Genomic DNA, 27,911 nt, shown 5'->3' on the forward strand with positions numbered 1-27,911 from the left:
TTATACATATGTATATAGATGGAGCCCATCCAAGTAATAATTGAGGGCCTCTGCCCACGAGAGTGAGCTTTGTGATGTCTTTCAACCCTTAGTTTTAAATTATAGCATATATTTATAGAAGACAACTTCAATGCAGATCTCCTTGGAGATCTTTCCCCTTTCAAGTCCCTGCTTTCAGCACGGTGACTCAACATAGTCATTTTCCAGGCCACGTCGAAACCGCGCAGTCAGGGTACGGCTAATGACAATGACCCGGGGTGCCATGCAGTCCTCACGCCTGTGAAGGATGTTCCAAATGAGAATGGCAGCTGCCAGCGTGGCCAAAAGACAGGCTCCAATGTTCAGATAGCAAGACCAAGAGAGGTTGGTGTATGGTCCGATGCGGTAGAAAGTCACCAATCCAATGACCAGAACAAAACCTGCAAGGAGAATGTGAGAATTACTTTTAATGAGTTATTCTTGTGAATTTCTATAGTGGCAAGAGGCCATAGGCCAATACTCCTGAGTATACTCCTGTAAAGCCTTTCCATCCCTACTATGATGTGTGTATATAATCTCCTGAAGGCGTATGTGGGCATGATGATGTATGCAAAGACTTGGGTGCCTAAATGGAGTCTCAATGTCAGGTTTAAATATGTTCACTCTCATATAAATTTCTTATACCCACTTAGCTGTATTTCATATGGTGTTTGTTTTCCCCATCCTCTTGTCTCACACAGATGTCCTCTTTCTTATTTCTCTTGCCACCACAGAAAATTGGTATACTACTAATAATAATGAAAATCTTTTATTCAGAATATGGTACACTTATTCTGAAATTTAAAAGTATTTATGTAAGGCAGGCTGCTATTGTAAACTGCAGAAATGATGAATAGCTAATTATCTTACAGCAATGATAAAAGAAATGTACAGAGGCTTAAAAAAGAGAAGGTGAAATAAATGGGACTTTATGGTTCTACTTTTTTCTATGCTGAAAAAAACTGTTATGAGCCAGGAACAACATCATGCCTCTAGAAGCTACCGAAGGCAAGGTTTCCATTCCCTTCCTAACCTTAAGCACAGTAGTAAGTTCCCTAAAAGGTCGGTTATATTAGAGTGATAACACTGCAGTTGGGACACGTATTAGTAAGAGTAGAGTATTAGTAATGTAGTGAAGATGGAAAAGGCATGAATTATATACAGACCAAAAAAAAAAATAGAGGGAAATGAAATACAAATAGGAGGAAAAAAATCACTACATAAGCAGGCACGACATTTTTACTATTCTCAGTCAAAAATGCAAGGGCTGAATCCCTCTCCTAATGAAACAAGTAACAAATGTGTTCCACAGACATCCAGCATCCTCAGCTCTCTTGGTTCTACTTAGAAGGTGGTTTGTAACTCAGTTGCTTGCTACACCTTTTCCTCCTGAGGCAGCACTGTCCCACAGATGGCATGGACCAAAGACGGTTTAAAGTGAGGCATCTCTTCCTAATGATATATAAGGAGGAAATAGGTTCTTACAGGAGGAATAGCTTTTTTCTGCTCTTTCACCACTCTCCAGCAGCCTTTGCTGGGAAGAGTCTAACATAGATTTTAGGCTCTTGACTCAGTTGTAAGGGCAGCAATTAATATCTCCTTGATTTTGTCAGTAAGCCTAGTAGTTATTTAATGGTTCAGCTTAGTTTTAAATGAACAAATTTCATCTGGGGAAAATGTGGTGACATGGACCACATTGACTTAATTGAGTTGCAGAAATCACTGATTTAGCCCTCCCAAATCGAGTCTGCAGGATTACTTCGGTTAATTAATTAGTTCTAATGTTGGCCAGGTTGGAGATGGGATCCCAATACACAGGTGTCATCTAGCATTATTTCAGAGTATACAGGTTTGAAAGTTGTTTCTTGACCCCTGTTCAAAAAAATACTGAGTTATGGCTGAGGTAGAAAAATTGTGAAGATGTGCTTTTGACCAATTAAGCTTGAATCTTCATTCATTTTTTTCAGTAATCACTGGTGGATGACATACCTTGTATCAGATTATGCATGCTTTTTAAAATCCTGGTCTCTTGGAGCCAGGCAGATATTATCTACATCTTTGGATAGACTGTTAAAAGCAAATTATCTGTCTTCAAAGGAGTTAATTTTTCTGTATGTATATATATGTATATGCTTAGCTCATCACTATGTGGAAGTGGGAATGTTCTCTTCTTATGCATTCAGAATCCTCACTGAAGTTTGCACGTTTTTTCAGCAAAGAATTCTACTTTTGTCCTCAAAGCCACAGTAAATTGTGCTCTTCCTTTTCTATGATGTTTCCTTGAATTGCTTTTAAATTCTCATGACATTGCTGATTGGTGTTATCTGGGTCTTGTATGACTTTAATTGTTTTTTTTTATTGTTAGAGGTAATAGCATACAAGAAGATTGCAGCAGAGCTGGGAAAGAAAATAGTTTTCCCTCACTTTCAGTGTCATTCTCAAAGTTCAGTTTGTCCTGAGGCATGTGGTAGAGAAGAGATGGGAGATCAGATCCTGTGTAGTGGAATGCATCAGCTTTTTATTTCAAACTCTCTTCTGAGATGGCTCAGTTCCCATCTGTGGAACCAAAATTATAAAACTTCTGCTGTGTTCTGTTTTGTATTTCAGAGCTTTGGGAGCAGAGTGTGCTAGTTGTAATGTGCACACAGGGAGAATATGTATGTCTACATCTACGTTTGAGATCTTTAGATCTTGTAATACAGCTATATACTGATAGTGCTTTGCTCTTCCACAGTTTGCAGTCTACTTTTCAGAGGGTGATAAATACAAATTTTCTCATGAAGTATGAAACTGAGGGAAAGCTTGCACCTCCTATGACCAAGTTGTTGACCTCTTTCTTTTCCTTATGGTTTAAAATTTGCAGGAAGGAGGGTATTGAGGTACAAATCATGAAACCCATCTTCCTGATGAGTCTGGCACATGACAAAACTGTGTGTGATCAGTTTTCCTTTCAGAACTCTTTTCCAGTTCACATACACTTTCCCAGAGAATCCAAAAAGCATTAAATAAGAATAAACCAGATCATCTTTAAGGTCGCGTCCAACTCTAACCATTCTATGATTCTGTGAAATTTTATTTTTCTTTGTTCAGTGTGATGCAAATCACAAAACCTTAAGCAGGAGGAACTTTGAACCTAAGCTGTTTGTACCAGTGACCACTTACAGGTACCTCTAACAACAGTCCACTTTATCTTGCATTATTTGTTTGAGGCTCTCTTGGCAGAGGAAGCTAGGTTCAGGAACACCAGTTACACAGGGTAATCCTGATTCTGTTGTGTCTTGCAGCTCAGTTTCCAGGTACGGAACTGTGGCTGGTGCTTTCTCACTGCAGTTTATGGCTATTTATGGCCTTAGGGAAGTATGGATAATTAGCACTTCTAGTTTTGTTATTGAAAGCCAGGTCTGCTTGTGCAAAGCTGCTGGGAAAAGCTGGTTTGCAGAAATGTGAGAGAGCTGTGCTCCTTAGGCATCAGTTTTGCCCCATTCTTTGTTCTTTTAGCTAAGGCAAGCAGCAGTGGTCCGTATACATTCCTTTATGGCACAGTACAAGCTAATAAAGACCATAGGAATATTTCCATTATTTAATTTTTGTTTTCCTAAATTACTCAGCTTTTTCTTTCTTGCTTATGTATCGCTTATGGCTGATTACTGTCCTAAATGGCTACACATCTCCACCTTCATGAGCTCCCTTCCACCCGATGGAGCAATCCTCCACCAGGAAAAAGCACTCAGGCTCCTTACAGGTCCCAAAATAAAATTATTTATGCTAGCAAGACTGTTTCCCTTCGCAGGCCCTTTGCCTGAACCCTGATCAGATGAGCAGCCAGTCATGCAAGGGGCTTTTTGTCCTTTTGCAATTCAGTGCCAGTGCCTGACCAGGGGGGAATGGGAAGATAATGGGTTTGCAAGCTCCCAGCTTGGCAGGTAGCAGGAGTGAGTCACTAGAGCTCTTGAGTGAAAAACGTAGGAGCTGTTCAGAATACTTTGCTGCGGGCTAGACAGAAACTGACATTTTAGAAGAGAGAAAAACATGATGGAGGTGGGAGAGTTGGAAGCATGTTACTGCAGAGAGTTTCACAGTTCTGCCAGTGTACATGAGTCCCAGAATAAACCTGCCACTGTGAACATTATTTTCTAGCATTCTTTTTTCATATTAGCATGACCTGATTCTGGATTTATGAATGTAGGAACTAAAGAACAAAGGATGAAGAAATCGTATTGATCCAAAAAGACTGCATTTGCATACAATACTTAAATTTTGCCTAGTGCTGCTTTTGCAAAGATGACGTTGTGTGAAACCCCCCAAAATTTGCTTGGAGGCATTTTGTCTGTAACAACTTAATCAAAATTAGATTTCTTGAAGCAAAGTGTTCCACTGTGCTACTTATGTTTGCCTTGCCCTTCCAGTGGTGTTTTACAGTAGCCAGGAATTGACATGTAACATTTCGCAGCAAGTCTGCTCTCTGAATGATTGGGCAAACACATTTAGTTCTAGTTGTGCCAGCCTAGCCCTTCTCCTTCAGGGTTTCCTCTTTCTTAGGAAAAGTAGATTTTTTAAATATTTTTTTTTTATTCCTTTGTTATATGGATGTATCTGAGGAGTGGTGTCTTCCTAGTTTGGATGGAACCTTATGGATAATTATGCGTGTGTCACTGGGTTCAAAAAACACTAGTGCTGTTATTCAGGAATACTCATTTGCTCTAAGGAAAGAGAATGAAACTGAAGTTTGACTCATGTTTTATTTTTACTAAGAAGATAGCTAAAGTAGAACATTTTCATGATATTGGTGTCTCCTGTTTTGCTTACTGCTTTCACTGTGTTATGTTTGACAACATTTTAATTTGTTGCCTTTGAATACTGTTAAGTATTCAATTAGTGTATCACTTTTGTGAGAATTTACTGTAAGAAAAATGGTGCTGGAATTCTACTCCTATTGATGGCGGTGTAATACAGGTATGGCTCAGTTTTAATGTATATATACCAGTGCAGAATTTGGCTCTGGATGGTATGTGGAACAGTTAGAAGTACCTATAAAAATTAACCTTGTATTAATAGTTTCTGTCTCCATGACTAAAACTTACTGTGGTGACTTTTCACTTTTTAAAAGACATTTGTAACATTGAATTTAGTTTCAGTATTCCAATAAAATACCTGAAGGGAGACAGTTGGCTTTCCAGATTATTTCCCATGGGTAACTCTCCTAAAAATAACCAGAAAATTCCTCTACTTGATATCAGTCTTCTTGATTTCTTAATTTATGATACAGTTCGAAAAGGGCTGCAATGGGAAGTATTTCCTTAAATTTAGATATGAAAATATTAAACATTTTCTTCTGGTTTGTTTTCATTTCTGTTTTGTAGCAATGACAAGACTTGCAGGTGCATAGCTGAATTTCCTTGAATTAATTTCATTATGTACATCAGTCAATTTCAGATCATTTTATTGCGTTATTGTCTAAAGTCTGCACAGAGGCCACATCTTTACTAAAAATTCTGATGAGATTACTTTAAGTACTTTATTTTTCCATAGAGCTGCTGTTTATCTCTAGTTGTTTCCCATCTGCAGCAAAACAAGTTTGGATGGGGAGGCTTTTCGTTGGGGAAGGAAACAGATAACGAATTCACTAGGAAGACTTTTGATTGGGACAGTATTGACTGTAAGTGGGGGTGGGTTGGGAAAATGTTACTTTTTGAACTTACATTTCAGATCTGTATAATGAATTTCCTGTTTGACTGTAGCTGGCTGTAAGCCAACTACATATTTTTACCATTTTAAAAGAACTCTCATAGGCACTTTTTTACTTCTGTGATAGTTTTGTTTAGTTGGTTTGGTTTCTTTTCAGACACCCCTTGATTCACGTTCCTCTTTTTTATTAGTACATTGATACCGCAGTTGAAGAAATCTACACCAATTTTTTTTCTGGATTGGTAGAGAGTCTATATTGGGAGTTATAAATCTCTTTACAGCTTGTCCTCTAGGATGACTTTTGCTGCCAGGAAAAGGGAAAAGAAGGAAAATAGAGCAGCCAGACTGTTGTTGGGAATTGACAACCCACGCCTGTGCAGCAGAACTGCAAACAGGAAGGAGAAATTTTTCGCCCCCTTTCTATGTACCCCATAAACATTTGCAGGGAATAATTTAGCTGCAGTGAGCCACAAGCCTGACTAAGCTGCTTGTAGGAGCTCAACTTATTCTCACAGATAGATTCCCAAAGTGCGATTGCTATAGGACTTATGTAAATGATTACTCAATTAACATCTTTTCCTGTGTCAGCTTGTCACAGCTGTTACACTGTGAGGCAAATGTGGAGCTTCTGTAATCACAGAATCCCAGACTGGTTTGGGTTGGAAGGGATCTTAAAGCTCATCCAGTTCCAACCCCCTGCCACAGACAGGGACACCTTCCACTAGACCACGTTGCTCCACCCTGGCCTTGAACACTGCCAGGGATGGGGCAGCCACAGCTTCTCTGGGCACCCTGTGCCAGCACCTCAGCACCCTCACAGGGAAGAGCTTTTGCCTAAGAGCTCATCTCAATCTCCCCTCTGGCATGTTAAAGCCATTCCCCCTCATTCTGTCCTTACAGGCCCCTCTCCAAAGCCCCTCTCCAGGTTTCTTGTAGGGCCCCTAAAGTTGTGTAGTAGTTGTGATCTCTTAGTTGTAGTACTAGGCTGAGGCTGTAGAGGTGTGCTTGCTTGGTTTAAATGTTGTGGAGACTTTAGCGGCCTTTGAGTTTTCAACTGTACATTGCTGAGTACAATAAAAATTTCCTTCCATATACTTTCGTAGAACATAACATCTCTTAGAATGCAGAAAGAAGTGTGTGAAATGACAAGTTCTTCAACTCAAATATTCACTTCATTGCTTATGAACACGCATATTACACAGACCAGCCTTCTCAGGGCAGTAAGACCCTCTTGTCCTTCACTTTTCACCACTGAGTTACAATGGCTTTCCACTTTTGTCTTTAACCTGATAAGGTTGGGAGATTTAGTCAGTGTTAAGGCAGTGGATTCTACTATATGTTAGTTGGAAATCTTCAAAGGGAGTTGCAGAGCATTATCTAACAAGTCTACTGACAGTGAACTTGCTATTCTTTGTTACCTTTTAGAGGTTGACTTAGAAATTATGGCAGTCCTTGAACTGAAGGCTGAAAAGGATTCCCTGTGCATTAGATGTAATTCCTGGTGGGCAGCTGTTTACATAAGGATAAATGTGAAGACTTTAACTCTGAAAGTCAGCAGCAAACATTACTCAGCAGCTTGATTCAGCTGAGTCAAAGAAAGCTCTGCTTTTGGTGGCAGTAATCTCTGTATCAGAGGGAAGAGCTCTTAGCCTGAGCAAAACCAACTTGTGCAGAGACAAGCAGTCACTGATGAGTGACCCTCCTGGAAGCTTCAGTGGTCATCTACTTCTATTTTTCAAGTGCTGTGTCCATCTCCTGATGCATCGAAGAGTTGTATAACTTGGGATCTAGCTAGGAGACATCTCTGTGTATATTTAACATGCATGTTCGTAAGCAATGAAGTGAATATTTGAAGAACTTTTCATTTTACACATTTCTATCTGCATTACTGCATTATTTCTAATGCTGTGTCTGTTGTAAAACATGTTCCTGTACTTGCACATCCAAATGATGTTTGTCTGCTGATACATTTGTTACCATATTTCTCATTAGAATATGTGCCCTTGACATTGAGATAATACAAAAAATCACCTGCTACTCATATATCAGTATTCAGGCATGAACATACACAGGTCAGTTGGGTTCAACGTAGTTCTTTGAGCTACCACCAGTTTGCTGTTTCACCTGGTCACGTGAACCATTTCAGTCAACACAAGTGGGATAGGCTTCTGTATTTTAAGATCTTTGCAAACATGTGAAAAAAAGATCACTTTATTGTGATGTTTGCAGCCCACATAAAGAACAAGCAAGTTTGGCACTGAGGTGAAATAAAAACGTGAAATAATGAAAACATTTAGCATAAATTAAGCAATTAAGTTCTCTCTCTTTGATAGGATTTTTAGGTTATTTACAGTATCTCATTTATTTGCTTCCTTTTCAGGAAATATTAAGTTTATAGCTTCATAGATTCCATCTTAGAACAGATCTGGCTTGAGGGTGTTGTGAAGGAAAAAGGTGGAAGGAAGTAATACAGAAATCAAAATCACACTGCTGTCGTGGATATCTTCAGCTATATTTTCCAAATGGCTGCTTTGCTGATCTATTCTGTATTAAGATTTTCTGGAAATCAACCAATCTAAAGTAGTAGCACACAGAAAGAAGTTAAATGGCCTAAAAATTGTTTGATTTCAGCTTAGTAGCACAGAAATGAGAGTATGGGAAAACTCCGATTTCCTGTAACCTGTTGGGGTCTAGAGTAAAATACACTGTCAGCAGAAAAATACAGTAGGAAAAGCTGGAATGCAATGCTTGAAATTCAAGAGAGGTGAGATTGTAATTTATTTAGCTGTAAATGACAAGCTCAGTAGGAATGCAGAACTTTTTAATCTTCATGATTAATCTTCATCTAACGTACTGAAGTAATTTAATGCTGAATATGGATTTGCAAGAATATTAATCATGATGATTCAGGTTTATTCCAATACTGGACTTCCAAAAACTTGGATGAGATCTAATGTAAGGGATATTATATCCTGGATTTTCCCTATTATGTTTCAAACATTTCACTTTAAAGTCTGTGATAATCACCATTGTACAAGGTCAGAGGCTTGGCTGGAGTCCCTTCAGGTCTGATACAGTCTGGCAGGTTACTGCTTGTAGAAGTTTAATTTTCTCTGAAGTGCTCTTTATTGCCTATCCTCTTAGTATGAGCTTCCCTTTCCAGCTGATCTTCTGTCAGCTCTGTTATTCATCCTATATTCAGCACATGGAGTCGGTAACAGTTCCGGGGTGGGGGGGGGAAATTAAAAAAAAAAAAGAAAAAAAAGAAAAACAAACAAACAAAACCAAAAACAACCCCATGGGAAAAAACCAAACCACCAAGCAAAAAACAAAACAGAAAACCCAAAACCCTCTGGAGGGAAGTTTCTGAGCATTGACACAAAATTCCACATACAACGCTGGTTCCATTTTCACCACATGCCTTTTCCAAAGCAAACAGCTCACTTTCCTGTTAACAGGGAAGTGTAACGTTGTGGAGCTGTGTGAATCCCATTGCTGTCTCAGGAGCAGTGCTGTTTCCTCTCTTCTTTCCTTCCTCTTTGCTTCCTGGGGCTTTATTTTCTGTCAGAGGTCCATCCTTTCTGAATGACTGTCAAATGCTTTTGCAGGTGGCAGGAGTGAAAAAGTAGCAAAGCCTGGAGTCATTGCAGGCTCCAGTGGGATCAGAGATGGGTGATTTCAACTTGTGGTAGGGCTCAAAGAGAATACTTGGTACACTTAGTTTTCTAAAACAAAAAGGACTTTTGTTCAGACATTGGGAAACTGTGATGAAACCCATTCATAATGTTTCAGTAGATAAACTCTGACTGAATATAAGAAAAGTGTGAGGTGACTTTGTTATTCGGAACCATATACTCAAGCCTTCCTCCACAATAGTAGATTTCATTCTACAGGTGACTGGTTCTCTCTTTTTTTGGCATATTGCAGTCTGAAAGATAGAGATTCCAACAGAAGTTGGAATTAGAGGGGACATGATTCAAGGCAATTCTTTCTGAAATTACTGACAAGATGAAGAACTGCCAAAAAGTTCTTCAGATCGTTTGGATTTTTTTTTTTTTAAGGAAAAAAAGGGGTGCTTGTGTTTTCAGTATGATATTTGAAAGTGTAATAAACAGAAGTTACCCAGCCAGTCCTCACGAAATAGTTAACAAGAGCTAAGTATGTAGATCTTAAATATTGTTTGCCCTTCTCACATAAAAGATCTGTCTGGCCTAGACTACCTTGGCTTTAACCCTTAAAATGAAGTAGGAGAGAGCTTAGCAGTGATTTCTTTTGCATGGACAAAGTACTTTTAAATACAAGCTGTGTATCCATTGTTCTCATGGTTTTGCCTAATATTGCTGCTCTGAAAATAGATGAGAGGTTCCAATCAGAGTGGAGGCTCAGAGGCTGAGTATTACCTGTGGCTGATAGGATGAGGGGCTTTCCTCTCCTTCAGTAGAGAAATCTTGGTCTCTAGATACAGCAGCAATATAGCATCAATCCTTCATCAGAGCCACAGAAACATTGGGCTTGTTCACAGTTTGCACATGGATTTTGTCTGATAACAAAGACATTTCAACCATAATGTATAAAATGCTGTTGCCTGGGTCCAATTCAGGGAATTTGGTGAATGGAGGTGATTCTGTGGCCAGCTTAGGCGGCTCAACATTACAGAGCATGTGTTGGGTTCTACAACAGTGGAAACAGCCTCTTCTGTCAGTGCAAGCTGTACTCTGGACTGCCTGTCCTGGGGGTACAGGCCCCTGTTTACCCAATAGTCAGCAGCTGATGTACAACTGAAAAACTAGGGAGGTCTCCAAGAAGTCTATTTTATATTGGATAATGGCAGACATGATGACTCCTTCCCTCTTTTTTTTTAAAGTACACATTCCAGAAGACTTCAGCTGATTGTTCTGGCCATCAGGAAGGAATTTGTTTAAAATAAAACTTTCATTAAGATAATGAGATGGAAAATGAGTATCATGTTACTGATTGCGAGGCAGAAAACCATCTAATGATGGTGAAGGAGAGCATGGCATAACTGCAGAGGAGGATGAGGAGGAGGGGCAGGGATAGCCAACGGAATCACTGCATTATTTCTGTGGATGGGAGACCTTTGATTCACACAGCACAATGTCTGTCTCTGTAACTGTCATGAGCTGCCAGATCCATCTCTTCACACCTTTTGAACACAGGCAGCCAGATGAACTCCTTGATTCAACAGCTTCTTCAGTGGTTCTCATTAGTGTTTTGTTAATCATTCTGACTCTTGCTTCCCTCCCCTCTCCCCTCCCAGCACTGGGGATTTCAAGGTTCAGCTTGCATAACAGGTAATAGCAGGCATTTCCTTCTCCTGTGTCGGGATATCCTGGCGCCCTTCAGTCTCTCTCTGACTGTGTTTAAAACAGACCTCAGCACAGGAAAAAAAAAAAAAAAAAGTAAGAAAAAAATCCCAGTCTAAAATTAGCAGCCCTGATAGAAGAAAGGCCCAGGACTGTCCCCTGTGCTGTTTGTCAATGAAACAACACAGCTAAAAAGGGCCAGAATGCATTTCCGCTCTGGGAAAAACAGACGTGTCAAGTTTTGGAGAGGAGGGGAAGGAGTAAGAATTGAGCAGGCATCACACCAATCATCAGGGAGAGCTAAGGTATCCAGAGTTACAAACACCATGGTGTACATGAAAAGGCTGTAGGGAATCTTGTTATGGCAAGGTTTTATCTGTCTCTTGGTAGCACTGGCTGATGCTTGAGGGTCTCTCTGCTCCTTGAGGCTGGATCAGATGCTTTGAGTCTCCTCCTCTTGTTTGGCTTTCATGTTCATCATCCTTAATGGGTGTTCACTGCTGAGCACCATATTTCAATGACCTAGGCTAGATTCTGATCATGCAGCAGTATAAACCTGAGGTCTCAGCAGGTTTACACCATTCTAAATAGTCTGAGTTTTTAAAGCTGAAATAAAAATTTAAAGAAAAATAACCTGCTCTTTGCATTAATAACAATATATATTTTTAAGCTGATCTTATAAGCAGCTTGCATGTTCTACTCCATATATGACAGTTTCGTGCATGGATATTTTACAGGATCAGACTCTTGCTATAATGAATGACTTTATGTAGTAAAGAAAGGCATTATTGCAAAAAGTTTACAGTTCATTGTCACTGCTGTCAACATGGAATTGTGATAAAACCATTTCCTCCTTTCCTTATTCATTTCTGTATACAGTCTGTGTCCATGAGAGCTACTGTGGGAATTTTATTTATAGCAGTCAATGTTGTGAATTGACTCCAGCTTTCTTTGCTAGATTGCAGACATGTCTGTCTATCAAAATCCAGCTGACGGTCCTTGAGTACAATTAGTTAGCTAAAAGCAAATAATCATATTTTAGCAAGACTTCAAAACTTTCCTCAGCCGTTCTGCTCTGCTTTCAGCTATGCCAAGCCTTTGGTATATTTTGTTCTGCTAAACTGGGGGATTACTTTGCATCCAGTGAATTTCTTTCATGTTTGCCTTCCTGGTTTCATAGGAAATAATAAAGGCTTGTTTTTCTTGGTTGGCAGAAGACTCATTCTGATATATCCAAGATAAAAGCTCCTATTCATGTACTGCAGAATCTCATGGGGAAAGCTTTTAAGAGACAATGAGCTTACTTTTAGATTTAGGCCTTTTGGCCTATCCTTTGCCACTTGAAAGATTCATAAAGTAAGAAACTCTTTTTGACTTGGATTTAGTAAAGACAAAGTATTTTTCTATCAGTAAAAAGAAATGGACTTACTGGCAAGTTGGAACACGGCAGCTATGGCCTCCTCCCACCACTGGGTATCCTGGGAAATGATAGGCAGCTCCATCAGGCCCAGGACGAAGATAAGCTGGCCAGCAGTCAGAGCAACAGTGGCAATGAGGTTGCAAGCACGCATCATGTCAAACTGCACTAGGGAAACATAAAAAGTGAGCATAAAGTTAAAATAATACAAAATGGGGAATAAGAAAATCCTGGCTGAGCAGCAAAGTAAAATGTATCAGTCCACAGAAAATGATTCTGACACTATTTGTAATCCAGCAGTCCCCTCCCTTCTCTAGCTACATTCCCTGCAGTCTGCTTAAGAAGAGATTTTCTTTAAGATGTGTACTGAATCTTCCCTTTAGTTACACAGCATCTCATAAGTATTGCTTCAGTGCAAAACAATCTTGTACAAAACAAGCACCTAATTTCCATGGATGGCCCTGGAAGTGCTTGACTTTTGCCCTATTCTACCTGTAATTAGTGGCAGAGTTGTTCAGGGCAGGAATGGTGTTTGTTTGGCATCACAAATAGGGATGTAGACAACGCAGAGACATTTAATGCCTTCTTCACCTCTGTCTTTAGCATTGATGATGGGCCCTGGGACCCCTGAAGCCCTGTGTTGGAGGACCATGACTGCGGGATGATAAACTCCCAGCCAACGTGAACTTGTTCAAGACTTGCTGCTCCAGCTAGATGTGGGGTCCAATGGGATTTATCTCAGGGTACTGAAAGAACTGGCTGATGTCATCATGGGACCTCTCTCCATCATTTTTCATTGCTCTTGTGAGTCTGGAGAGGTCCCAGTTGACTGGAGGCTGGCAAATGTTGCCCCAGTTTTTAAGAAGGGTAAGAAGGAAGGTCCTGGTAATTACAGGCCTGTCAGTCTCACTTCAGTGCCTGATAAAATTATAGAGAAGGTTATTCTGGGAGTTACTGAAAAGCAGTTGAGAGACAACAGAGTCACTGGTCACAGCCAGCACAGGTTCACGAGGGGAAAGTCCTGCTTAACCAGCTTAATTTCCATTTATGACAAGGTCTGCCATTGAGTTGACCAAGGGAAGCCAATAGATGTGATGGGTTTGGATTTCAGCAAAGCTTTTGATACTGTCTCTCATGGTATCCTTCTGGATAAACTGTCCAGCACCTGCCTAGACCAGTTCATCATACAATGGGTGAGCAATTGGCTGGCAGGGTAGGCTCAGAGTTATAGTAGATAGGGTGACATCAGGCTGGTGGCCAGCCACTGATGGGGTTCGCCAGGGCTCAGTTTTGGGGCCAGTGCTCTTTAATGTTTTTATAAATGGTCTGTATGCAGGAATCGAAGGTACATTAAATAAGTTTGCTGACAATAGTAAACTAGGAGGAGCTGTGGACTTCCCCGAGGGTAGAGAGACCTTACAGAACGATCTGGAGAGGCTGGAGAGCTGGGCAGTCACAAACAGTATGAAATTCAAGAAGAGCGAGTGACCTATTCCCTACTTGGAATGGGGTAATCCTGGCTATATGTACAAATTGTGGGATGAGAGGCTGGAGAGTAGCTCCACAGAAAGAGATCTGGGGGTTTGGGTTGACTGCAAATCGAATATGAGTCAACAGTGTGCCCTGGCAGCCAAAAGGGCCAAGCATGTCTTAGGGTTCATCAAGCACAGCACAGCACAGTCGAGGGAAGAGATTGTCCCTCTCTGCACTGCACTGGTGTGGCCCCACCTCGAGTCTTGGGTGCAGTTTTGGGCACCTCAATACAAGAAGGACACCAGGCTATGAGAGGGGAGGGTGACCAAAATGGTGAAAGCCCTCGAGGGCAAGACTCAAGCAGAGTCTTGAGGAGCAGCTGAGGTCACTTGCAGAAGAGAAGGCTGAGGAAGGACCTCATCACTGAGAGGGGACCCCTCATCACAGTCTACTGCCTTCCTACATCACTGCCTTCTTCAAGGCAGACAGCGGAGGGGAGGTGCTGATCTCCTCTCTCCCATGACCAGTGATAGGACATGAGGAAATTGAATGAAGCTCCATCAGAGGAAGTTCAGGTTGGAAGTTAGGAAAAGGTTCTTCACTGAGAGGGTGGTTGGTCACTGGAAGAGGCCTCCAGGGAAGTGGTCATGGCGCTGAGCCTGTCAGGAGGTCATGGAGTGTCTGGACAATGGTCTGTCATATGCTTTAGTTTTAGGTAGTTTTGCAAGGATCAGGGAGTTGGACTCCATGATCTTTATAGTTCCCTTCCAACTCAAGATATTCTGTGACTGTATGATTCTGTGGTTTGATATTAAATATAAAGAACAAATGCAGAAATAATTGCAGACATAGATATCTGGAGTCTTGTCTAGAAACCCAATTAAGTGTGTTTCTCAGCTGGCTACTGAATGGAATATGTTCATTGCAAAGTTGGGTACTTCTAGTCAGGCTTTTTCCCTGCTTTTCCTGTTAACCTGATGGATGTCCTGTTTTCATCCTTTCCTTCCTCTCTAGCAAAAGGTGGGATTTCTAAATATCATTGTGCCAGTTCAACATTTCTCGGTAATATGTTGTTACTATTCTGAAACGGGAGCAGCTCAGTGCTTAAGTTTGGCATATGTTAGAAAGACTCTGGATGTGAATATTCCCCAGATTTTCAAAAGTAGCTGGTTGTAAGTTTAGTGGGTGCACACAATTTGATTCCTGATCTTCCAAGGAGATTGCTAGGAAGTGCAGAATACAAAACTTGATATCAACAAGCAATGTGGTCATCATTGAGTCTGGTCAGCTTTTTTGAGCTGTAAAAATGAGTTTACAATTTATTTTCCCCTAATGGGTCATCTTTAGCTTTCAGTGTTCTAAGTATCAACTCATGATTTAATTAAAATTTAATAAAATATGATTTTGTATCTGAAAATTAGTTAAGAGCCATAGTCCATTAAACTTTTTCACATTGAATGAAATGTTAAGAAGATAACATACTAAGTTTCCTGATGTTTTCCCAGTGAGTTCATCTCTGACCAGAGAGTAAACTTATTTCACTCAAGCAAATAGCTGCTCAGAGATTTTGTGTTTAACTTTCAAAGTTGTCCTGTCTAGTGTTAGGAGCATTTAGATCTCTTGCTGTGTTGAATGCTTACAGGTCACAGAACATAACAGAATGGTTGATAACAGAATCGTATTCAGATGTCTGAGCTTTGTAAATATCAGTAAAAATTGGAGCATTTGGAGTGTTCTGTTTTCCCACTTAAACAGACTTCTCCAATACCTTAAGATCCAATGCTTGTTGAAAAGATAGTAATGCCTTTCAAAGGAGAAATGTCCTAAGTAAAGAGCAGGCTCGCTGCCATTAGTATTAAAGTACTTTAATTTGTCGACAGAGCTATTTGTAGCGTCAAACTAGAAAAACAGTTGGTTTACAGCCATAAGGAATTCCGTTGCCTTGACTGTATATAATATGCATGAGCTTAAAAAAACCCCAACAGCTTCTGTTATTTTATACCCTCTAAATGTCTGAAGCTTAGCCCAGAAATGCATAGTGCATACGAACAAAACCCAAATGTTTCAATTCACTGTTACTTATGACTTCGTTTTAACACTTAACAGTATTGTAAATTCTTTTGGCCTTGCCATAGATGATATCTCTAGAATACTTACACCAGTAAATTTATAACTATGACTCAACTGAATTCCAATAAAATTTGTAATAACTTAGTCTTTAAATAATGGTTCTATCATCACTGTCCTCTCTTGCAATTGGAGAGTGCAGTGGCATTGGATGTGTAACACTGATGATCTTTACTACTGTTTGGAAGAACTGCAGGCTTACAGATGCATTTGCCTGATACACTATACTGTCCAGAGAGATGTAAAAATGCAATTACTGTTTTGCATAGCTGCTTCTTTTAACTAGAAGGAAGGTTGCACATGGTCCAGGTTGGAACCCCTACAGGATGAGGACAGGTAGAATGAGGAGGAAGCAGCTGGTGTGATTTTATTAAATGTGAAGACAGTTATTTTTATGGAATAAGGTATTATAAGAATTGAGTTCCCTTCCATATTTTGTATGAGGATATTGTTGTCTTATTCTAACATGATCTGTCATCTTTTGGTTTTGTGCTAAAATTGTACTGATTCCTCTTCCTCAGAAGGAAAAAAGTCAGTAATGTATAACTCTTACGAACTCCATTCTTCTTTCAGCAGAGCTCATTGTTTTCAGCCTGGCAGTGCCACTCTGCAGGTGACTCTGTCTCCTAGCCACAGTAACTTTGCACAGTGCCAGTCTGACACATGGTAATTCTATGTTGAATGTATGCAACCCTGAGCTGAGCTTCTACAACATGAAACACCCCAAACGGTGGTACCTGTGGAAGGCAGCTCTGGCCTCCTTTTACTGATGACAACCAGCATACAACACAGATCAGGGAAGGGAATCGAGTGTGCAATCCCAAAGCATTTCTTCAGAGCCTGTACCCAAAGATGTTTAAGATGTAAATCGTCTTGAGGCAGACTAGGCCACAAAACTTCTCCTGCTTGAATGACTGCTCAATCCAGGAATAATATTACTCATCTCTTATAAAATTGCCTGTAATATAGTTTTTATGTGAAATTTAGTTTTTACCTGTGTGCTCTTTTACTCTGCCTGTTGCTATTTTAAATGATAGGTAAACCACAAATTCCTCCGTACCCAGCTTCAGTCCATTCTGATGTATTTTATATAGATTTTAAAATTAGTATGAATTTAGGCTCATCTTTTCAACCATATCAAACATTTCTGCCTCATTTACAGCAGCCCTGATTGCATTGTAACTTTCTGTGGCCATTGCAGACTTCATCAACTTTTGCAGAATGATTCTGTCAGCCACAATCTGTAAAACAAGAGGTTCATAATGATAATAATATCTGCGCAATTACTGGTGGCATTTGTGTTAACTATTAGCTTCTAGAATCTGCTGTCTAAGACATGACATAGGTATTTTGTATTTTGAATGTCCCTCTTTTTTGGGGTTGAACTCATTATTGCTCATGTCACCTGTTTAACTGTGAAAGGAGTTTCCTACAGCTGGATGTGGATGCTTCCAGCAGAACAGAGCTGTACACTGCAGATGTTTATTTTGCATGAGTCTGATACAAGTGAGGAAGGCACAGCAATCCAGATTATCTCTCTGTTTTACACAGTACCTCTCCTTCACGTCCCTTAAGATGCAACTTGGCTGTCGAGAACTGCAAGAAGTGGTAGACACTGAATGTCTCCAAAACTCTCCTCTAAGTGGCCATTGTTCATCAATATAAAATGTCAGTCGCCAACTCCTTCCTTCTGGAAGCCCATCTTGATTCCAGTTTACTCTGAGAAATAGTGAGTTCATAGACAGGGTATCCAGCTGTTTCTCGTGTACAGCTTTGGGTACTGGCTAATGAATTCTGCTTTGTTTAAAACAGTGATCAGTCAGGGTTCAAAACCCAAACTCCAGGGATGAGACCAATTCAAATTCCTTGTTGTTTTGCTCAGATGTATCCATCTGGATCAGAAATGTTGACTTGATTATGTTATTTGCAAGCAGCAATTTTGTTTTGTATGTTCCATGGTAGCCCCAGGACTACTTGTGCTTTGCAGAAGTAGGTTGGTCATACTGGAGAGTAATTTGCAGTGCTTTGGGTTAATGAGGAAGAATGATCTCAATTAAAAATCAGATTATGCTAATGGCTTAAAATGTCAAGTTTTCTTCCTCTTTTCTGTCTGCATAGAGGGGAAAAAACAACCATAGATGGGGATTCATGCTTTTTACTGATGAAAGTACAGAGTGTGTATAAAGGAAACTAAATGGCCCAAGATACTGTGATATTTGTCTAAAACGTCCCCTGAGAAATATCAGTTTTGGTCAACAAAAATTGTAGTGCAAACTTAAGTCCAACTTCAGTAACTTACTAAGTTTCCAGCCCTGGAAAGGAGTCTAGTGATGGGACGTTTATCCCTGGATGGGAATAGCACTGACTCTGAACATCTCACTGTGGCTTCACAATTCCTGCCTGTCCTCTAAGCTTCAGGAGCTGCCTGTGAGCACACTGCTACTGTATCCCCACTGTAGGGCACCAAAAATGCTGTTTAAACTTTGGGATTCGATGGGCAGGAATTGGTTCTGCTGAGCTGAAGGAGAGCACCATCTTAGGCTGCTGCTAACTTGATTACATCAGTCAGTTTGTACCTACTCGAAATATCCTCAGGAATTTTGCTTCCTTGTTTTCTATTGATTCTTTTGGTGTTAAACAACCACTTTAGCTGTGTTCAACTTCACTGTTCTTTTAAGCAAAAGTTACACTTTTAGGTAATGGTTTAAAAATTATTCCAGTCGTGTTCAGTGTATAATAGCTTTTCATGATTAGCTTGATCTTTAAACATTACTCAGTTGTTAACCTTTTTTCAATGTCCATATAAAAAGGCAGACATTATAGGAGGAATTCAGTGGCTGCTATGTTTGCAATGAAAGGAATTAAAAAAACCCCAAGTATTCTATCAGTGCTCTGTCCTTTTTATAGTTCTTGGGTTTATTTATTGTTTACTTATTCAGTGAATTACTGAGTATACATTCTGAGATGTGCCTGATTGTCTTCATAAATGCTTTAGTGTTCATATATGGCTCTATCGTGGAAAGGAGGATAAACGGTCACATTTCTGAAATAGCAATTTCTAAATAATTACGGCTAGAACTGGTAATACTTCTTACGCTGGGGTTGTTTCACCTATTTTTTGTAAGAACTGGTTTTCAGTTGGTGGTAACTTTGCTAGACTTCATCTTCTTGGGCTAGATGTCTGCAGGCTGAGATCATGTTATGCTGTTAAAATTTAATCTAACTAGGTCAGTAATTAGATTTTTCTGTAATATAATCAAGAGATTCAAAATGAGTACATGGTTTTCCTCTGGAACTTGACATTTTGCTGAGGTGTTACCCTGAGATAAGGGGTGCATCTCCTGCTATTCTATTAATTTTCACTCCAGTACATAGTTTGGTAAATGTTAGCATATGATGCCCTGACAGAACCATAGCTGGCAACTAAACTGTTGGAAAGCTGAGCAGTGCTAGGGATGGTCATCACATCATGGCTCTGTTGTACCGGAGCAGTGAGGATGACACAATACTGACTCCAGTCTGCGTGTGTTCATCCAGCTATTGAAGAGCAGAGAGCAAAGAGCTCATTGTGTCCAAGCTCTGAGCCCTCACTGTACAGCTCTAGTGAGCTCCACTCCTCATTCCTGCCCCTGCTACTAATCCATTTGGAAAATAAGTAATAGTCATGCCTGTGCATTAACTGAGAGGGTTGAAGCCTGCCCAGGGTTCAGGCTGGCCTTAGCACATGGTTTTATGTAGCAGAGTTCTACTTTTTCAGCCTTTTGGAGTATTTGTTAAAGTCCACATTATAAGGAGTTCAGAAATGCAAGTCAAGCATCCGAACATTGGGAAAAGCCAGAACAGTACACTTTTACCTAAATGGGTTTTTTCACCCAAAGCATGAAATAGTGCTTTGCAAAAATGCTGAAGTGGTGCTGTTCAGACCAGTTCTCTGATTAATTTCTGTCTTACTTACTCTTACTTATGGTCTTGCTGGTAATGAAGTTGAGATCCAACCTGGGAAAACTGAATTCTGTATTAATAAATAATTTTAGAATAAACCCTTTTTAATAATTCTAAAGACATCCACTTTATCGAAACTTTTGATAACTGAGTATGTGTTCCTCTTATTTTGGATGTCAGCATTGTCAGCACAGATCAGATGTGCAGAAATGGTGTGGGCAGCTGGCATGGAAATCAGCTGGAGCTGTGTCTTGAATGTCCCTGTAATTATTTATTGACAGTCAGCATCATGGTGTGCCTGCCAAACTTGTGCTCTATTTATGAAGCCTTTGGACATTTCATTTCTTCCATTGATTTAAGTTTGTGGTATTAATGTTGAGCTGGTTTTTGGAATATGAATTAGGAAATGTATTGAAACACTGTAAAGGTATTTGAGAAACGAACTAAACCAAATGCTGGCAGTATCTAAGTGCACCTTTGCATGACTGTCTGAAACTGAGAAGATTTAATATAGCACTGCCTTTTTGATACAGATATATTTTGATGGTCTGAATAGACACTGACTTCTTAAAAGTGAAACAGATCTGAATCTAATTTTTCTTCATCGGTTTGTACTCTTTGCACATGATGATGTTGTTTTCATGTTTTATTGTAAGGACAGGACTTGATACCGAAAAGGAAAGTCTCTCCCTCTCTCTTTTTAAATCTCCATAAGCATCCATATAGCTTTCAGCTACAGGGAGTCCTCAGTGCGTTCTATTGCTGGATGGGTATCTTAAAATGAGAACAGTCACTTATTTTGCTTAGCTTAATCTCTTTCTGAAGTATGCAATTTCTGCTTTTTCATTTAATATTAAAGAAAGGGGGAGAGAAACCAATCTATTTCAGTACAATTAAAAGAATGTTCTGATGCGACAGGCTGGTGAAATCATCCCTTTAGGTATTTTGGAACTTGATGATTGAGCTCATCTGAGTGTGAAACTTCAAATGTGAATATTTAGTTTGAAAGGCACACTGATCTTGCTTGGGGAAAGAAGATTGTGCTTGGTTGGGGTTTGGCTGGCTGGTTTTTTTAACAGCGTCAGTAGTTACTTTGGAACGAAGACATAGCCACATCAGCTATTTTCAATATAAACAAACGCTAATGATTAACGGGGTGTTGAGCAAACTCAACATTGAGAATGCTTCTATACGGTTATCAATTTTATCAGATAAGGCTGTTACATAGCTCTGCAAAGATGTTTAGTTGTCTACATATTATTGTTTGCTGATTTATAAGCATCAGTAGGGTATTGTCTGTTGGTGGCTGTAATAAATGTATTTAATCTGTAATGTTCAAAAGTTCCATTTTCACTCTTAACCCTTAAATTGAATTCAAAGTCTTGATAGTGAGAGAAACCAAACATTGATTTCTCTGATAGTATTTCTGTACAGTGCACATGAAGGTACTGTACTGAAACATATATTAGGTTAATTTTCCTATTCTGAATCCTGAAAAGTTTTGAACTTTTCCAAAATAAGTACACAGCATAGTAAAATCCACATTAAAATGAGCATTCACGTTAATTTGAAGAGCCAGACCTCTTACAATTTACCTCCACTGGCATTTACAATTTAGTCATTTCAATTATTTAAATATTGATCATAATGCAGATGTTGGGAGGGGAAATCACAAACCCAAGTTGGCACTGCCTCCATCTCTGTGCAAGAGCCTAAGCAGTTTACCAGGCAACCATGTATATGATACGGTTTTGGGCTTGCTTTAATCTGGTGGTCGTTCTGTGCCTCCTTTATTGATCTGTATATATTGAAATAGTAACACAAGCCTGAAACATGCTCAGCTGCTTGATTCAGCCTGGCTCCCGCCCAGCCAAATTTCAGAGATGTGTGGACATTGGAAATTTATGGACATGGACACTCCAGTGAAGTGTTGCCTCTGCAAGACAAGGCCAGCTCCTTGCTCCCACACAGGGCAGCATCCTGTAACATCCTGCCTTTGCCACCGTTTTCATGGTGCACTTGTGTTTGTATAAATCATACATTTAGGCTGGACAGGTGTTTATGTTTGGTCCCTGTGGCAGTCACATAGGTGCTTATGACACTGTGCCTTCCCCTGGCACTGGTTACACTCTCTTGTAAGAACTACAATTAAGCAGAGCTATCTTGCTCCAGGCATCTATAGCTGATAAAAGCTTCCCACTGTTGGGACTTTTGTTGTATCTTCTGGAGCCCTGAAGAACTGAGCAAGGTTTTTATATCTTTTCAAACCCCTCCCTATTCCTGTGTTTCCACATTGTTCATAATGTTCTTTAGACAACAAGGGACAGAGTGTGACCTCGTGTAATGAATAAATCAGCTCCATCTGTCCACCCAGTCATAGCCTTGCAGCACAGTAGGACTTCAAGGCATATTTGTACCATGCAGGATGGTTAAAAATATGTAAGCTGATTTCAAGTAATCTGGTGTGCTCACTGAGTGCAACACAGTTATTACTGGCCTGGTACTGCACCAGGACATACGTAACAGTAGAGGGATGTTCGACAAGGGCCTGTAGGGACAGGACAAGGGGGGATGGCTTTAACCTGCCAGAGGGGAGACTGAGATGAGCTCTTAGGCAGAAGCTCTTCCCTGTGAGGGTGGTGAGGTGCTGGCAGAGGTTGCCCAGAGAAGCTGTGGCTGCCCCATCCCTGGCAGTGTTCAAGGCCAGGTTGGACACAGGGACTTGGAGCAACGTGGTCTAGTGGAAGGTGTCCCTGCCTGTGGCAGGGGTTGGAACTGGATGAGCTTTAAGGTCCCTTCCAGCCCAAACCAGTCTGGGGTTCTGTGATTCTATGAGCAGTGGCTTTGAGTAGGTCTGGTTTACTCTGAGAGGGCATCACTGGTGGTGCATTCTCACTATTTGAGGTAGCTTGTGTGCCCTTGCATGATTCTGTGTTGCTCAGTATAATGGGTCTGCTGATGCGTTAAGTGGGCCCAAAGGTTAGTATTGATTACTCAAGACACGCTGTCTTACCCAAGATCTTACTAAGTGTATGCTTCTACTACATGTGGTAGGGTTAAGGGATGCAGTCAAGTGCATAATCTGAATTTTTGCAACAGCTCTGAAACTGCATTTCCATAAACTTTGGCAAATTTCTTTGCCCTCACTCAGGTGACAGGAGAGGTGACCTGGCTAGGTTTCCTTGAAGTGTCTAAAGAGGGGATGTACCATCTCAGTTCTTGATGAAGCCTTTTAAGTTTGTGTCATTTAGGTTTGTCCATGTTAAAAAAACTTTGATTGGTGTTCTCATAACTGGGCTCTGCTTCTCAGCATAAGCAAAGATTTCAGATCTGGTAGCTTGTTGCCACTTCAAGGAAGCTATCTCACACTAACATCACACAGCTTGGGCTAGAAGCAGAACTTGTTGGACTCCTGGTACCACTACTTAATCCAACAGAAAAATAACCGCACAAAAAAACGTCCCATCCCCACACCCCAAACCTTCCATCTGTTTCTTATTCTTACTGTTAGTCATTTGAACTGTCTCGCAGAAGCTTTTTGGCATCACAGATGGTTACAAGAAGGGTGCAGGGCAAAGACAGAAAGAAAGAAGTGGATAAAGAAGCTTGAAAAACAGAGTTGAGGTACTGTTCTCTATGACCAGCATCATCCATGTTTCTTGCATTGTGCCTTGCTGAAATAGTTGGCAGTGAGATGCTTTGTTTCCATATAATATTTTTAATACCATTTACTTCTGTCCTTGGATTTCTTTTTTCCCCAATTCTAATCTTTTATTTCTGATGGCGCCTCTCCTGCAGCATCTGTAAGCTCCCCTGGTCTTTTGTGTCACTTGACATTTATACCAGTGGTCCTTTACTGACACTTTAATATCCCTGATGCAGTGTTTACATTATAGGATATGAGTGTGAAACACCTTCATTTTCCTCTAGCTCCAGTGATTTGTGTTACAGTGAAATAATTCACACAGGTGTCCTTTTACCAGGGAATTGGATCAGAGAGGTGTTTCATATGGAATGTGACTTTGCCTTTCCAGAGAGGCTTTTGGCAGACATGCTCCATCACAGTGACTTTTGTAGTTCAATCCCTGCATGATCTTTTGACAGATCATTTGGTATGATCTGTCATACACAAAAAAATATGCAAAACTTCAATTATTATTAGTTTCAGTTTACTGTAGTTTATTTTCAGTTTAAGCACGTGCAATCCTGATACAATGAGCTACTTCCACATTTTTTCTTGCAGTCATTTTGCATAAGCTGTGTACATGATGGGGGGCGGAAAACCCCACCCCAGCTGTGTTGTGTCCCCTGAGAAGGAGCATTGCCTGTGATTTCAGTGGGAGAAAGAGCAGGCAGTGAAAATCAGTGAAAAATAGAGGTTTTAAGAATGTGCTTCTCTCTGCCAGTGACTGGGCCTGCTTGTAGTAATGCATTTAATTGGCTGTTACTTGCATACTACTTGTATGAAGTCATCAGTATATGGTAAAGCAAATTCTCAAAGGTTTTACTTTTTTTCTGTTGAATTGTTATATAAATAACTTGCCCCCCATATGTAGGTGTGTGTATACATAATTTTTTTTTTAACGTGAGCAAGATTGTGGCTTTTATTGCATTGCTGTTGGAAGAACATATTTTCTATTGTTTGACAAATGACATGCAAAATACTGCATGTTAACTCTTATTATTGAGGAAGGAACTTCTTTGTTCAGAAAGTTTTTATATGTACGTATAAACATACGCATACATGTTTGTGGTTTATCTATAAGTGACAGATGAGGATTGCCATGTATATATTTCTAAAATAAGGTGTGATTTCTCATTAAAGAAATGACAAAACCGTGGATGCAGAATCAGGCCTGTATTGACTGTTATGTACAATCCTTGGAAACGTATCTGTCAACAGACTCGTTTCCTGCTTAGTTTGTCATCGCACAGCAGCAGAGATTTTCTTTTAAATGCAGAATTGGCCTTTTGCTTACTAGTTGCTTCCAGATGAAATAGTGAATGGATGCTTTATTCCTATACAAATTGCATCACTGGGCTTCAAAGTCCTCCTTGAAAGCAGAAATTTTAAGAGTGTTTTTTAGAGTATTCTTCTGGGGACTGGACCATGCTGTGATTATTACTCTGAAATTTTAAATTTTTTCTATCACATATTGCTTTTATTTGATGTAAAAAATTGCTGACCAAACAACTCTGCTATGAAACTGGCGTATCTGTGCCCATCTTTTTCGCACCACCCACCTTCTGACTTGTGGACAGCAAGAAATACAAGTTGGTGGGTTTAAAATGCTGCAGGTGCCAAATTGCAATACACAGCTCATTCCAGCTATTGATTATAGAACGTGTACTTTTAACATTCATGACTGGTGTGCATGTTTTTCAAGTTAGAAATGGCTTGTAAATATTAATTGGGACAATGATTCTAGTGAAGAAATTGCTGATACACATCAAGGACCTTTTCAACAGTCTAATCCTTTTTATAATTATTTGTCATTACAAAAGTTCTTTCAGTTAAAAAAGAATTGCAAGTTAGGTTTAGGGCTTTACAACAGTTTGGAAATTTTCTGTTTGTGCTTTATGCAGGTTTAATATTAGCAAATGTGAAAGAAATGTTACTGAGCAATTTTGTTGGAAAACATTATATGGAATGGGTCCACATTAAAACAGGTTTTTAAAAGAAGTTCCCCTCATACTTCTGTGTTTTCATCTCCAGAGACTGTGAGGAGGAGCAGAGCATTTTGCTCTTTCTCCACACTTCAAACCATGAAAAAAAAGAAGTATCTCTGAAATCACTTATGTTATTATTATTAATGGCACCAAGGCAGCAGAGCTGTTTATGAGCACCCTTAAAACCTCTAGGAAAATCCTTGTGTCTGTCAGGGCATAAACTTCATAGGCATTTGTTCTGTTAAATTCAGTTCCTTGAAGGACGGGGCTTGGAACTGGATGATCTTTTAAGGCCCCTTTCAACCCAAACCATTGCATGGTTCTCTGCAGACAGAGCAGTGATGTGGGGGACACATGGCCCTGGCTGTTACCAGCCACTCATGGCCTGCTCTGAGTGGCCGCAGCTACTCCAGGCACAGCTCTACTCTACTGCTGAGTGACAGCAGGGGCGTTAACACGAGGACTGTGAGAAGTGAACATTTTTATTATTCAGCTTTATAATTCTCAACAGGTTATAGGTTTCATCTCATCCAAAACTTTTAACTAACTCAGGTTAAGCCATAAGTGCTTGTCAGATCCCATGGGTCTGTGAATTTGCAAAATGAGGAACACACCATGCTTCATGACGTTCATGTTCCCCAAGCAGAATACCAATTGCTATATATAGTTGCATTCGTTAAGGCCTGTCTCAATTTTACATGTTTTTACCAAAAGTATTTCTGTCTTGTCTTTTCCTGGCACTTCCCACAAATGTACACAGAGGGTGAAATATTGTCACATGGCATCTGAATGCTTACTTTGTTTTTTTAATTTTATGGTATTCAGAGCAACTGGGGTTGGGGTTAAATGTATTGAGCAGCAAGGGACATGCTGATAGCAGGGACCCAGGAGGGAAAAGAAAGCAGCAGATGTCTCAGAGCTTTGAACTTGCACTTACATAGTTCCATGTACTGTGTAAAGCAACATGGTGTAAATTACTGCTTTTGTGGGGTGGGAGGACAAGGAGTTGAGTTCATCACTGGTGGACATCATTATTTTTTTCCCAGATTAATTTATTTGGAGATGAATGTTAAAGAGATGTTTAGAATAAGATGGTTAACAACAATTCAGGATTAGGTTATAAATTTCCTGGGGACCAGGTACATTTTGGCAGTCACAGCATAGCAAAAGCAGAGCAGACAAAAGATGGGACTTACGTTTGACAGTGCTACGGGATTCCTGGAACCCAGCTGACTCCGAACCCCAGCCCAGGGCTTCGCATTCGCGCTCCTCCCCTTGCCCATGCCTGGCATTCGTGCTTGCACCTCCTCTGCTCTTCTCTGCCAGCCAGCACATCCTCCAGAGCCCCACGCTGCGCTTACGCCCATCCTCCAGGGTCTGGTACACCCAGTTGGAAGTAAAGGCAGCGGCGTTGTTGAGAACAAGTGAGACCAGGGCTACCAACACAGCTGTGGCTACCAGTTTCTGGACGGTCATATCTGACTGTCAGCTTGCTGCCAGTCCCTATTTGCAGAAGACACAAGGTCTCAGTCAGCTGCAGCACATTGAAATTGGACTTGAAACAGGCAGTTCCGCGAGGATGTTATGAAGGGCTAGAGGACATCACCGTTCATTCTCAAAGTCAACTCCAGAGGTGTTTCTGATCAAGTAAATGAGAATTTTGTGAGGTAGGTTGGGGAATTCCATAAAATAAGAACACAGAGAGGCTTTTTTAGGTCCTTCCCAGCTTCAGCTTATCCACCTTCTTGCACTTTGATAAGGAATGCCAGTCCTGTGATGAACTGAATGACAGGGAGGTCCATTCCTTGCGAGACGCAGTGAATCCTGACAGAATCCAGTCTTGAAGCAGGAGATGAGAGCTGCTGCCGGGGCTGAGGTGGGGATGCTGGCCAGCAGTGTGCCAAGCACCCGGTCCTCTGACTCAACCAGCGCCGCTCCAAAAGCCTTCTTTTCAGGTGCAGACTTCAGAATATCCCGCAAACTGTGACAAATGTCATTCTCTCAAAGGCAAGCCAAACTGGAGGGGAATGCTGTCATCTCACAGAGCGCTGTGAGTTTGGAGAGTCTCCAGGGCTTTGCTATGCCTTGTCCCTCTCTGAAGACCCAAGCTGCGAGTGCAGGGGCTGGAGAACAGCCACTGCTGTGGGGAAAGAGCCCCCCCTCCACGGAGAGGAAATGGTTGTTTTTGTGGCTGTTTTTGGTGAGCCTCAGGGCGTAGTCGACTGCAACAAACAGAGCCACTGCCACCGCAGTCA

At 40.5% G+C, this 27,911-nt stretch overlaps 2 protein-coding genes across 2 annotated transcripts in view; one reads left to right on the top strand and one right to left on the bottom strand.

The window, feature by feature from the left end:
- Positions 1-27,911, top strand: part of IFT140 (intraflagellar transport 140) — a 75,537-nt gene that overhangs the window by 30,240 nt on the left and 17,386 nt on the right. The gene's annotated exons all lie outside the window — the stretch shown is intronic.
- TMEM204 (transmembrane protein 204) lies at positions 175-27,132 on the bottom strand. Its single transcript, XM_010012567.1, has 3 exons — positions 26,853-27,132; positions 12,457-12,612; positions 175-419 (listed from the first exon to the last, which is right to left on the bottom strand). The coding sequence occupies exons 1-3, from the start codon at positions 27,130-27,132 to the stop codon at positions 175-177; spliced, it is 681 nt and encodes a 226-aa protein (XP_010010869.1).

Source organism: Nestor notabilis, unplaced genomic scaffold (assembly GCF_000696875.1).
Source record: "Nestor notabilis isolate BGI_N333 unplaced genomic scaffold, ASM69687v1 scaffold13234, whole genome shotgun sequence".
In the NCBI taxonomy this organism is placed as follows: domain Eukaryota; kingdom Metazoa; phylum Chordata; class Aves; order Psittaciformes; family Psittacidae; genus Nestor; species Nestor notabilis.

Coding starts and splice junctions, on each gene's coding strand:
- TMEM204 (XM_010012567.1), bottom strand. CDS start 27,132: ATGACCGTCCAGAAACTGGTAGCCACAGCTGTGTTGGTAGCCCTGGTC. Junction 12,613..26,852: donor ATCCCGTAGCACTGTCAAAC/GTAAGTCCCATC, acceptor ATGTTTCCCTAG/TGCAGTTTGACATGATGCGT. Junction 420..12,456: donor TGCCGTGTTCCAACTTGCCA/GTAAGTCCATTT, acceptor TTCTCCTTGCAG/GTTTTGTTCTGGTCATTGGA.